Raw genomic sequence first — 13,267 nt, forward strand, 5'->3', positions numbered from 1 at the left:
TGATGAATGGTCGGAACACTCACTTATTTAAGTGTTACCCCGTTAAAACAATTATTAAACCAACGCACAATATTTGAGTTAGGGTGGGGGTTAGCGTTTGGGTGAAGGTGGGTCAAGTGTTATTATATTTAATAATAATACTGTGAGCGTTCCGACCATTCCGACCATTCATCATTCCGTAAATTAGTGTTACCCATTTTTGTGAGCCGTCATCGTTGATCAAGTATAATGTATATGATTGGTTCAGCTGCTAGAAAATCAACTTTGAACTTACTGACTAAATAATAAACCTTTATCAGAATATCAAAGACTAATTTTACGTTTTAGCTGCCATGCTTGTTTAATTTTAGATTTCCAAAAGGCAACGTTGTACAGTTCTTGTTTACAGCCTCGCCTTCTCATAGTGACGTAACAATGATATTAGAATATTTTTTTCTGCTACTAGCGGTACATTTTAATTTTTTTGGGTTTAGTCGTGTTTGCAAGTATTTCGATACTATCATGGTGACAAGATACACAAGATGTTTATGATTTTAAATTGTTTTTTAACCCAGCCTAAACACTCGAATTTAAGTTAAATTTAAATATTTTGAATTGCTTGAGTAGCCCTATTTCTCGTTTTTTATCGACATTACGAAGCACCACAAGATAACAAGAACAAATATACACAGCCTAATCGAAGGTTTAATAGAAAAATACGAAAATAGTCATAGGGTAAAATCAAGCTTTAGGAACATAAAAACAAAACATTTTAATATTTCGGCTTTCTAATAGAGTATTTAAATGCCTATGTTTTTTAGCAAATAACAAAATCGGCACAGGTTAGCGCCAACATAATTGACAAGCATAAAAGTACAAACGTAAAACACAATAGGCCTAGTAACTGGAATGGGCGTTAACACGAATGAACAAAACGTTTCGGAATGCTTAAACCAGTTTTAATCAAAGAAAATGTTAACAATGGGAATCACTGAATTAAAGATGTAGCCTACATTGAACAGGCCCAGCATTTTATCCAGATTAAAAAAGATGGTTGAAAAGTATTCGATAAATTCGCATTCTAAAATTTTATTTGGGCAGTGGACCCGTCCCTGATGAAGACTATACAGTGTGCAAAAATTGGCTGAGAGCATACTTTTACCTTGCACGCAAAAATATCAATATAAGCAGTTGAGCACTAAATAAAACAGTGTTTCTGACCCTATCGGTCCAAAAGTGGGTCGCCGACTGCAGTGGTTCGCAGAGCTAGATTTATTAATAGTGAATCTGAGCAAAATATAAAAACAGGGCTCATATTAATTAAGTTCGATTTTCGTAATGCTACCGCCGTATTTGTGCTTTTTTAACTTTAGGCTTACAAAAAGAACAGAAGATAGAATTGGGTCACCTTTGCTGATAAACTTACGTGTAGTGTTTCAGTCGCCGCGAAAAAAGAAAAACGAACGAAAAAAAACATTAAAGTATGAGAAGCATCACACAGACAACAACGTCTTTTTGGAGATTGCCCATACACTTTAAATAAGACTCCTTCTCTTCAACTGTCACTTCAGCTGGGCGACGTATAGCATGCTTTATAAATCAATAAAACACAGTCAAGTAGGCTAAAAGGTAAACTGTAATCTTGACCCCAGTCAGACTTTACCTGGATTCATTTCGATGGGATTGTAAAGCTACATGATATTAGGTTAAAATATAAAATTATTTGATTAAAAAAATTCAGAATCTTTTCGGGAATTTGCTTTATAGCTTAAGCTTCAGGCAAGCAGCGCGCATTCCAACAGGCTTGAGTGCCGATCTTACCGCGGGACTAGCTTTGCCGGTAAGACAATACAGAATCTTATAAGTTGACACACTTTTGGTACGCACCACGAATTAGTAACAGCGTTACTTTGCTACACATTGACCACCACAAAACAAAAATGGGCCTAAATGGATTCCAAGCAGTTCGCCTAATTCCGGTCTCCCACCAAAGAAACAGTTGGAGCCAAAAAAAAATGCGGAAAAGATTTTCCGCAATACGGCGCCCTAGACCTTCTCGCGCGGATAGAAAATGTTCCAGAAGATGGCAAATATCATGAAGGCGACGTAGACGGCCACTGCGATCCAGAAGACCACCTTGTCTCGCAACGACTTCTTGAAGTTGATGAGCGCCATGAGGCCCATCGTCAGGCCCGCGATGGCGCCAGCCACATGGGCTACGAAGGACACACGGGCGCCTGATGACGTGGTCTGGAAACGCCGGTAGATGGAGTAGCCGAAGTCGCCGCACACTGCACAGGAAAAGTTTCGCGGTAATTAGTGTGGAAAATTGGAAACTAATATATCTCCAGGAAGACTTTATGCATTAACGATAATTTATCCAAATTAAAAAGATCCCTGTAAAGGGTTTGATAAATTATCATGCTAAAATTTTATTTGGGTAGTGTACCCAAATAATCTTTAATTTTCAAGTTCGCGTGATTATTGAACTGAAAAAAAAAAAAAAAAAAAATAACACGCGACCTCTTGAGACTAGTGGTATGTTTGTGAATTTTACTGCACTGTCCAACACACATTTAAATTTGTGATAATGCTCTGATGTGGAGTGTGCAAAAATTGGCTGAGAACATACTTTAAAATGACATTTTCATTCTTTACCTTAAGGTTAACAGAAACCTGAATAGTTTGAAAAAATTTTTCTAGTAAAATAAACAAGTACTTTAACCTTTAAAGTTAGGTGTTGTAAATCTAATAAAATTCGTTTTGACGGCCTACCCATTATTTTCTGCAGGATTAGTTGTACCGACAAACATTGTAAATTAAGGTACAGATAAGGTTTTTTCAAATACTTACAGACGAGAATTACGAATATCGCGCGAATCAAACTTGATAGCTTGTGCATGACGTCACCGTTCTGAAAAAGAATAAATTGATTTGCCTTAATAATTATATCATACCAGGTTCGTAAAATCTTTAAATATGACAAAATCAGATTCAAATTTTATGTTTTCAAGTAATTAAAATACATATTTATTTCGCTAATCTCAACAGATAAGACATATTTTTGGAAAAGGTTGGCCATTTTATAATATAGGTAGTTTTAACGAGAACAATTAAAAAAATGTTGTGCGCCTATATACAGTACATATTATTGCGCTGGTAAAGCATACACGTATGGTTAATTTTGAACGATTATGACGTACCAGGATGACGTTTGCCAGCTGGGCGCTTAAAAGCGCGTAAACTCCACCACTAGCGCCCACCAGCGGCGTGTAGGGATCGAACACGGAGCTGGCAAGAGAACCTGTGGATTGGAAAATAGAGAAATGTTTTGAAATTGAAAGTCAGAGACTAATATTATTCCATTTTTTTGCCATTTTTTTAACTACAGCTGTTCATTGAAAAGCTGAGACTCATGGGATTAACCTTTATAGGGGTTTTAAACAAAAATCAATTTTGTCGTACAAAAAAGCTACCATCGAAATTTTAGATTTCACAATTATTGTAAAATAAAAAAGGAAAAAAAACGATCATGAAAACACACAAAATTCAAATCTAAAAAAAGGCAAGTAAAATTTTATTTTCGAAAAAAAGATTTTAAAGTTTAAGTCAACAAATGGACACGTGAATGTATGTCCTCGACAGTAAGTCAAATAATAATTTAATCAGCTCGTACTATATATGGAACAGCTCGTTTTTTAGTAGCAGTTAAAAAGGATACTAAACTTTTTGGAGGAGAGTAATAAAAAAGTAAACACCGGGAAACAAACAGAAATTCACCACAAAGCAAATGATATAATGCACAGGCAAATTCCCAAGCCCCTCCCTACTATTAGAGTTGTTGCTTACAGAGCTATGTACCATATTTTCCTTTGGTGGATCAAAGGAATTCCTCGTTATTCTCGTGGGGATGCAACAAAGTCACACTTAACATCGCTACTAGCCTGCATAGCTCAGTTGGTAGAGCGACGGTCCCGGCTTGACCGGAGGTCGTGAGTTCGAACCTCACTGCAGGCCAGTTGTTTTTCTGGCTTGCTCTGCTTGCATCATAGATCGACAGATTCGGCGAGTCTGCGATGGCTTTTCGGTGTACTATTGATACGGAAGCCGTAATCGTTGGTCATAAAGCAACTTCCGAGGGGCTTGATCACAGATGTTATTAAACACATATGTTTGTGTGTGTCTTTCATTGATTGATACGGACTGATGATCCCCCAGTGTGAAGTTGCTTGTACTAACAAAATGTGCAAGTATTGGCGCATGGTTGTTTCTCGACTCGCTCCTCTCTGAGCCTGCATAGCTCAGTTGGTAGAGCGACGGTCCCGGCTTGACCGGAGGTCGTGAGTTCGAACCTCACTGCAGGCCAGTTGTTTTTCTGGCTTGCTCTGCTTGCATCATAGATCGACAGATTCGGCGAGTCTGCGATGGCTTTTCGGTGTACTATTGATACGGAAGCCGTAATCGTTGGTCATAAAGCAACTTCCGAGGGGCTTGATCACAGATGTTATTAAACACATATGTTTGTGTGTGTCTTTCATTGATTGATACGGACTGATGATCCCCCAGTGTGAAGTTGCTTGTACTAACAAAATGTGCAAGTATTGGCGCATGGTTGTTTCTCGACTCGCTCCTCTCTGAGCCTGCATAGCTCAGTTGGTAGAGCGACGGTCCCGGCTTGACCGGAGGTCGTGAGTTCGAACCTCACTGCAGGCCAGTTGTTTTTCTGGCTTGCTCTGCTTGCATCATAGATCGACAGATTCGGCGAGTCTGCGATGGCTTTTCGGTGTACTATTGATACGGAAGCCGTAATCGTTGGTCATAAAGCAACTTCCGAGGGGCTTGATCACAGATGTTATTAAACACATATGTTTGTGTGTGTCTTTCATTGATTGATACGGACTGATGATCCCCCAGTGTGAAGTTGCTTGTACTAACAAAATGTGCAAGTATTGGCGCATGGTTGTTTCTCGACTCGCTCCTCTCTGAGCCTGCATAGCTCAGTTGGTAGAGCGACGGTCCCGGCTTGACCGGAGGTCGTGAGTTCGAACCTCACTGCAGGCCAGTTGTTTTTCTGGCTTGCTCTGCTTGCATCATAGATCGACAGATTCGGCGAGTCTGCGATGGCTTTTCGGTGTACTATTGATACGGAAGCCGTAATCGTTGGTCATAAAGCAACTTCCGAGGGGCTTGATCACAGATGTTATTAAACACATATGTTTGTGTGTGTCTTTCATTGATTGATACGGACTGATGATCCCCCAGTGTGAAGTTGCTTGTACTAACAAAATGTGCAAGTATTGGCGCATGGTGACGGTCCCGGCTTGACCGGAGGTCGTGAGTTCGAACCTCACTGCAGGCCAGTTGTTTTTCTGGCTTGCTCTGCTTGCATCATAGATCGACAGATTCGGCGAGTCTGCGATGGCTTTTCGGTGTACTATTGATACGGAAGCCGTAATCGTTGGTCATAAAGCAACTTCCGAGGGGCTTGATCACAGATGTTATTAAACACATATGTTTGTGTGTGTCTTTCATTAACATCGCTAGTTAGACCTAAACGAATTTAAGCTGCGCAGAATGCAAGGGTTTGAAAAGTCACAGAAGGCAAGCATTTGTGCTAATTAGATCAGGGCGGTAGGGTGGTTGAAAACTTTGAGCCAACTTTTGGAGGTACAACTGACAATGAACACGCTAAGATATACATCAAATTGTTGACTGTGTACTAAGTTAGGCTGGGGACTTTTTTTAACTTTTCTATAACATAATGTAAAAATACCACTATATTTTTGGACAACGCCAATGGGCATGAAACGAAAGACCCATAGTCAGAAAAAACGTGCTTTTTAATTACTGGCACTTAAACTGGCTAAATTACTGTAAAATAAACCGGCAAGAAAGAAAACAAACCTCCGAGAACTCCGGCCATGTAAATCGCCCCGACTCGCAATCCGCCGTGTACCATCTCGAGGGGAATCCCCAACAGCAGCTGGATGAGTACGTTGAAGAGGATGTGCTCCAAGCTGGAAAAGGAACGCGGACAGCGCATGGTTAAACGAGGTTTCATAGACCGACGTATGTTTTGTAAACAGGTTTGTTGGGCCTCGTTTCGCGCCGCGACGCCTTTGTTCGCTGTCTATTGTTCGCTTACGTCGCCTAAATGCAAATCTTCCTTCTCGAGAATAGTTTATTTTTATTTTTAGTTGGTCGAGGTGTAATCGAGAGGTTAGAGGGAAAAGTACAGAGGTTCAAATGAAAGGACAGAGGAACCTGACAGTGGTTGTTTTTTTCCAAGGTGGTTGAAACATTTGCATTCATAGAACCGCCTAACAAGTAGCGGCCTTAGTATGGCCGAGATTGGTAGAAAATCCTATACACATATTTTGTTATAAAGGAGTCCGCAACAAGTCCAAATCAGATTATTATTCCTCCCTTATTCAGGTAGCAGTACTGTATCGTCTTATAAGAGTTCAACGCAATATTTTTTCGTTGCCTTTGAAATAAATATAATCTATCCCCCGTTGTTACTAGTTAAAAGCAACGTTTACATATTTTACAATTAATAAACACGTGAGATACCATTTAGCAGACGCTAATTTCAAATTACCCGGTCATTGTTTTTTTTTATAAATGCTACAGACCAACATACGTACGGATTTTCGGCATTTTTGGCCTTATTTATGCATCTAAATATGAACTTACCCGGCGTGAAGCAGCATGTAGGTGAAGAAGCGCCACACCTCTTCACGCTTTTCGGGGTCAAAGATCAAAGGTGAGTAGAGCAGGTTACGGTGGTAGGTCATCCACTCGCCCAGCGTCACTCCGTAGTAGATGTAGGTTACAAGCTGGAAGCAAATAAGCATGTATACATATTTAGATTAATCTTCGTCTGGTCCAGTGGTCCTTTTAACCGAGGGTTTTAAATGAGGCGATTTTTAGTAATATTCGGTCTTAACGAAATATTTCGCCGCCTTGTACCACATTCGTATATCAGATAATAAAAGGGTTTTAATTTTGACATCAATATCGGCCTAAAGCTTTGTGGTTTATTCGGTTATGTGATACTGTACGTCAGTTTCCCTGGAGTGCGCGCATTTAGAAGGTCAGTGGTCAAATACCGGGAAAATGTTCTCAGTAAAAGCATATCAGTAGTTACGAGAATGGATAATTCATTTTGAAAGCAAGAGGTCTTTGGTGGGAGGGGTTGGGCAAAACGTCCAATACGTGTGCTATTAACATGCGTTCAGCAATAATATTTTTTTGAGACAATAACCCAATGTTGCTGAACAAAGCTCTTACTTCGATTTCACCGGTTCTGCCAAGTTCTTTAACATATAACATGGCCATTACCAACAACGAGGCTTAAAAGGTGACAAAGAAGTTAACAAATCGCAAAAACCAACAAACATGTACAGCACATATACCGATGTAAAGAATTTAAGGGTGTGTTTAAAATGGCAGAAGTTACCATTAGGTAAAAACACATATCATTAAGTGTATAAATAATACGATATTAACAAGAATACCAATAAAACGATATTTTGACACGATGTGACTGCACTGGTCACCAGCGATTGCAGGGAAGAATCAGAGCGTTGTGCTTAAGTATACACAAAAACGACAAAGCAAGAAGGGTACCTCGGCCACAGTGACGAGGATCATAAAGATGGGTGGAGGTTTGCAGTTGTAGCGCTCGTAGTAGAGCTTCTTGTCGTCCTCGTTGGTGAGAACGAAGTTTCCCACAAAGTTGACTCCCTTCTTGAATTTACCCAAGTCATCCGCTCTGACCCCAGTGTTCCTAGTGATCACTTCCGGGTCCTCGTTGTTCTGAGGGAATGAATAAACGAATTTTGCTTGGAAAACACATTGATTTGTTGAGTTGCTTTTTTACCATGAAAACTTCTATATCGGGGGTCAATTGAACAATAGGTGGTTTATACAAGGGCATACAGAAAATTTTGCAAGACATCGCACCAGATAAAAAGTAAGGCGTAAAAGGAGCAAATATCCCTGCTAAACTTTGAAATAATGTTATTGGCCGCCGCTGTAAGGATTTATATTTACGTAAAGTTTGAATCATTTTGGGCATGAATTGTTACTACGTTTATCGATTAGTAAGTAAAGTAAACAGGTGTAAACGTGGCACGAGACTTGCAAGTAAAATAAGGCAGTTTAAACACTTACTGTGTAACTGCGAAAAAAGGTCGGGTGTCCTGTTATAATAGGTTAAATATATACTGTTTTCCTTCAGTAAATCGTACAGTTTTTTTTTATAAAACTGTCACAGCTTTGGCGTGGGCGGCTGTTATGTTCAGTGGAGCATAAAGTGAACAACTAAGCGTGAACAAACGATGCCACAACTAATAAACCTATCCCTTGACATAAAACGCTTGCCCTTATATCGTCGTAAGGCGATAAAAGTCTTGAAAAATCTAAGAGGGTCTTGAAAAGGTCTTGAATAATACAAACAAAACGTATTACTGAAAAGGTGTACTCCGGATACACAGATACTTTGCATACGGCTAATTTTAAACACCCAATTGCCATTCCGGATGCCAGCTAAAGTTCAAGTAAAGGTAACAGTCGCACAAATTCATTAATGGATGTCTCTTAAAGTTAGCCTTCTATTGACCGACAATAAGGCTCGCGAACAATAGCGTAAAGCTTGCCTTGTTCTCGATCAACAGATTTTACAAAGAAGATACATTCCTGTATCGAAAGTAGCGTCGTTTTAGCGTACACTTTGGTTACAGTTTAACTAACCAGTGCGACAGTGCGTGGGCTTCGCTTGGGCTGTGGCCACGTTGTTTGCTAAAGGTTGTTTGGTAAATAACCCCGTCATTTATATTTCTCTTGCTAATCTTTTTTGGTGACAAGTAGCTTGGCTAAGAAAAATGTGAAGCAGGCATACGCATGCGTCACAGTACAAAACCCAATTTCAACTTAAAATAAAACATTTATTGGAACCAGGGCCTTCAAAGCGGCTGTGGAAACTATAGTTACACAAAAAGCGATTAAGTTAATAGACTTGACAAGTGTTTCATTAATTTAGTTGTATTTTAGTTACTTGGTTGAATTTGAAGGACGTAGCTATTTGTTCCGCCACTCTTGATGGGATTTAATACAAATTTAAAATTTAGAAACATTTTCTTTAAAACACATTGTGACGACACAGGCGTGTATAAAAAAGTCTCATGACTTGTCCGTATCGTTAAATGATTGCCGCCCACTATGAAAAAGAGGTGTAATCGATACGAGTTAGTAATCAACAACCCTTGAAACTTCATCACAGTCGAGTCAACAGTACGTGACGTAATTGTGTCGCAACCGTGTACAGTTCGTGGCGAAAATCACGTGAAACGCGATTGAGTCGTAAACCCCAACACAACAACTCAAATAAAACAGGACGAATACGCTAAAAAAGAAAGAAGACGTAACTTTTAAATAAAAAATATAAAAAATAAAAGTTTCGCAGCGCCTTTTACGTGTTTGACAAAAAGATTTATTTCAGGAGAAACCCCCCGTCGTTGTTCAAGGCAGCCCGGGGTTAGGGGATTTGTAACATTTTAGGTTGAGGGAGTAGTTTTGGGGTATGGCGTTTCGCCAAACCGTGACTTGATTACCCAAGACCTTTGGGTTCACTAACACTCCTAGGTAATACTGACTTCCAGGTTAATTACCGAATAGGTGCTACAATGTAACAACAAAGAAAACTAGTTTTTTTTTTTTTTTTAAGCGTGATTTATTTTTAGGCCAGTAAACGCTGTGAATTAAACATTGAATTTTGGGGTTGTAAAAACGACTTGATTTGATTGCAAACAAAATTTAAGTACAGACGAGCTTAAGAGTGGCTTTTATCAAACACTTTGATTCAAAACTTACTTTATTAAAGCTTTCGATAAAATAAAACTAAACAAGACACAATAAACTAAAACTTTAGAAACCCTATAAATTCTGCTTATAAACGCTTTTTATTGGACGGCTTTACATATGTTTTGTAAACAATTTAAAATCAAGCATTTCCATATTTTACACTTACGACCTTAAAAAAATTTACTTTAAATAATATTAAAATAAGAAAAAAGCAAAAAATCGGAAGAATTTTAGTACCAATCTGACGAGTTCCTCCTTGTTGATGTAGCCGTCCTGGTTTTTGTCGGCGTACTGCAGCAGTTTGCGGATGGTTGCTTCCGACAAAGTGGTCCGGTACTGTTCCACGATGTCCTCGAACTGCTGGACCGGGATGCGTCCACTGTCGCTGGCGTACTGGAAATGTGTGAGGCATAATAAAACAACACTATAATGATATCGAACTAAGTACATCAGAGCCCATATATCCAGGTTGTACAATATAACTACTTAATTCTTTTGAACAAATTACTTGGCCTAAGTCTTTTGCCAAATCACTTGAATTGAAATATGTGTTTTTCATAAAGCAATTTGTAGAGTTGTTGTTGTTTTTGAATTAAGTTATTGCCAATAGTCGGACGAGGGTACCAATTTAAATAGTTTAAGGTTTTATTTTATGACATAGACTTGACTTGGAGTTGACTTGCGCTATTTACGACTAGACTTGGGTAACTAATGACTTGGACTGGGACTTGACTTGTTATTTATTTCAAAAGACTTAAATTGGACTCAGGGTTTTTTTTAAGGTTTGGTTTGGGTGACCGCTAAGTAGTTTTAAGAGACCGCAAGTGTTTCATTTAAATACCAAAAAGATGCAAGTCCAAAATTTGGTAAACCGCTGGAGAAATTTGAACACCTTAAAAAAAACACTGCTTGGACTTATTTGCGTTATTCTACAGTTGACTCGCTTGGAACTTAAATCATTTCACAATGAGTTGTTTACAAAAGTGTTTAAAGTGACAATAATTTCTTGCATCGGACAAAAATTTATTGTGAACCCGACCAGGTTGAGATATCCATTGCACCATACAATCCTGGAGGAACCAGCCAGGTAGCCCACACAATGGCGAATTCTAGGAATTGATCACGGACCTCAGACCTATATCCCACAATCACGTGCGATTTTCCCTTGTGGTAAGTATTGTGCAATGAAGCATCCTTATGTTTATACTTTGTAATAGGCCATGAAGACCGAAATAAATAATATTTAAAGGATTCCTTGTAAAACGGAAAATTACCGAAGGTTTTCGTCTCGTTTATCGATCGATTTTATTTTTGATATGTAGTTTTGTTTGCAATTTGGGTCATTTCAATGTATGTTTTTTTTCCACTATTACAAAAGCAAAGTGACTTGGGTGCACTATAGTTTAAAAAATGTAAGTATTAGAAAGCGTTTTTTTTATTGAATGTGTTCGATTCAAGGACTTCGTTTACTAAAATGTAGGTACGCTACAATTAGGCAGGATGCACACAATCGACTACTAGACGACAGCTTCCCTTGCAAACATGTATTGCAACGTTGCGTCAAACATGGAACGAATTGTTACGCCAGTTTGGTTTGCAAATCACAAATGTGACAAAATGCTACCAGATATGAATCACGCTCGAAGTCGTAACGATTGGCGTGGAATTGTTGGTCTGCATAGAGTGTACGATGTAATTCAGCAGAACGCGTGTTTACTACCGCCACCAGCTCGCATAAATAATTGAAGCCGGCTTTAAATATTTCATATTTCGACTTTCATGCTACTAAGTTTAGCGAAGGCGGTTGCCGTCAACCTAAACAAACCTGCTTCACAATTATTTCGATTGTACAAAATGTCGCCCAAGAAACAGGCCACCAGACCATAAATAATTAGTAAGTAACGAGCCGTTTGCAAATCTTGCCTTGCGGCTAGAAAGCTGTTTACGGGGTATTTACAGCTCACACAATGAATCGTGGCTTCAGTTTCTGGCGCCGGTTGTTAGTTAACGTTTTAACATTTTGATTATATCTAGAAAAGTGTCTTATTATGTAATCCAAAATTTGTCTTACCTTGTCAAATATCTCTGTGATGTCCTGCAACAAAACAAATTCGTTAAACATTTTGTCATACTAATTATTAAGTAGCTGTATTGGGAAACATTGTAAATTATAGCCCATTGACGCGTACAACGCTTTACTGCCTGTCACACCCATATTTTCAAACAATTTCAGTCCTTCTGGAACAAGACAATAAAACAAAACACTAGCATTGGTGATTATTAGCATTTAAAAACGGGACGTCTTGTCCTTATCATAAATATCTAAAATTTCAAAAGGGTCTTATTTTTTTGATTTTATAATAAAAGGCTGATTGTTTGTTGAAAGTTATTTTGGCCACGACTGGTTGGTTTTTAGTTAATCAAAAAGTTTTAAGATATATCGACGATGAAAATGCGAAACATCGACCCTAAAAATTATGAAACTTACCGGCTGAGCGTTCATCTCGATGTCAGTCGACATGTTGAACAATAAGCGTCTTATCTTTAACGAGAAATTATTCAAGTTATCAAATCAGCAAGTTTTTATGTTAATTTTGGCCAGATATTGTCACTGATTCAACTAAAACAAAACAAGCACTATTAAAGCGAGTAAACTGGGTGAGGCGAAATCAATCACAATACTGCTGAACAGTCACTATACTTGCCAAACGGTGTCTATTTTTAGCACTACAAACTTGGAAACTGTACTAAGACAAAAACTACGCGGTGAAGAGAATCGCACTCATTTCGCCGACGAAATATACCTATTATTATTTATAGTAACGTCTTAAACAGGAACTAATTCCATGTCATAAAGCTAACGACTTCCTATCTTGCCTCTTTCAACAGAATAGCCCAACTATTGTGAGGCGATTGTTGTAAGCCAACTCTATGTTTCTAATTTTACGATAAATTACGTGGATTTTCAATACTTTTTACTCTGCTGTGAGGCAGCTGTTGTACCACCTAAAGCTACAAAGCTGTATTACTACGTTACAGATTGTAACAAAACGGTGATAACCGCCCGACTTTCAAACCGCTGCACAATTTTCAAACAGCACTGACAGCGTGAAAGAAGGCTGACTGGTTATTCAGTAACTACCCTGTCGGCGGCGTAAATGTTAAGCGCCTACGAACTGTTAAAAGTGCAAATAGCACGCCTGCAAAAAACGAACACACGGCGACATTGATTGACTTTCGATCGGACTGTTTGGGCTGGCTTTGAAAAATCGAGGCGACAGAACAAAATTACCTAGTACTTGGAAACCGCTCAGGCGTAACCACTCGCTTTGTGATGATTTCCTCGCTCTAGCGCTATTCTTTTTTACTCTTGCGTTGCCGATTCAGTCGGCGCCCTATTCGCCCAAACGCTGATTATGCC

At 38.8% G+C, this 13,267-nt stretch overlaps 1 protein-coding gene across 1 annotated transcript; it reads right to left on the minus strand.

Moving 5' to 3' along the window:
• Positions 1 to 662: 662 nt before the first annotated feature.
• LOC146161371 (rhomboid-related protein 2-like) lies at positions 663 to 12,471 on the minus strand. Its single transcript, XM_083383679.1, has 9 exons — positions 12,335 to 12,471; positions 11,918 to 11,941; positions 10,084 to 10,239; positions 7,612 to 7,800; positions 6,676 to 6,818; positions 5,884 to 5,996; positions 3,183 to 3,283; positions 2,833 to 2,893; positions 663 to 2,270 (listed from the first exon to the last, which is right to left on the minus strand). Exons 1-9 carry the CDS (start codon positions 12,365 to 12,367, stop codon positions 2,026 to 2,028), a joined length of 1,065 nt encoding a protein of 354 aa, XP_083239805.1. The 5' UTR covers positions 12,368 to 12,471; the 3' UTR covers positions 663 to 2,025.
• Between the last annotated feature and the right edge of the window lie 796 nt (positions 12,472 to 13,267).

The sequence above is a fragment of the Ascidiella aspersa genome, chromosome 3 (genome assembly GCF_963924565.1).
Source record: "Ascidiella aspersa chromosome 3, kaAscAspe10.2, whole genome shotgun sequence".
In the NCBI taxonomy this organism is placed as follows: domain Eukaryota; kingdom Metazoa; phylum Chordata; class Ascidiacea; order Phlebobranchia; family Ascidiidae; genus Ascidiella; species Ascidiella aspersa.

Coding starts and splice junctions, on each gene's coding strand:
- LOC146161371 (XM_083383679.1), bottom strand. CDS start 12,367: ATGTCGACTGACATCGAGATGAACGCTCAGCCG. Junction 3,284..5,883: donor CATGGCCGGAGTTCTCGGAG/GTTTGTTTTCTT, acceptor TCCAATCCACAG/GTTCTCTTGCCAGCTCCGTG. Junction 2,271..2,832: donor GATATTCGTAATTCTCGTCT/GTAAGTATTTGA, acceptor TTTCCTGTGCAG/TGTGCGGCGACTTCGGCTAC.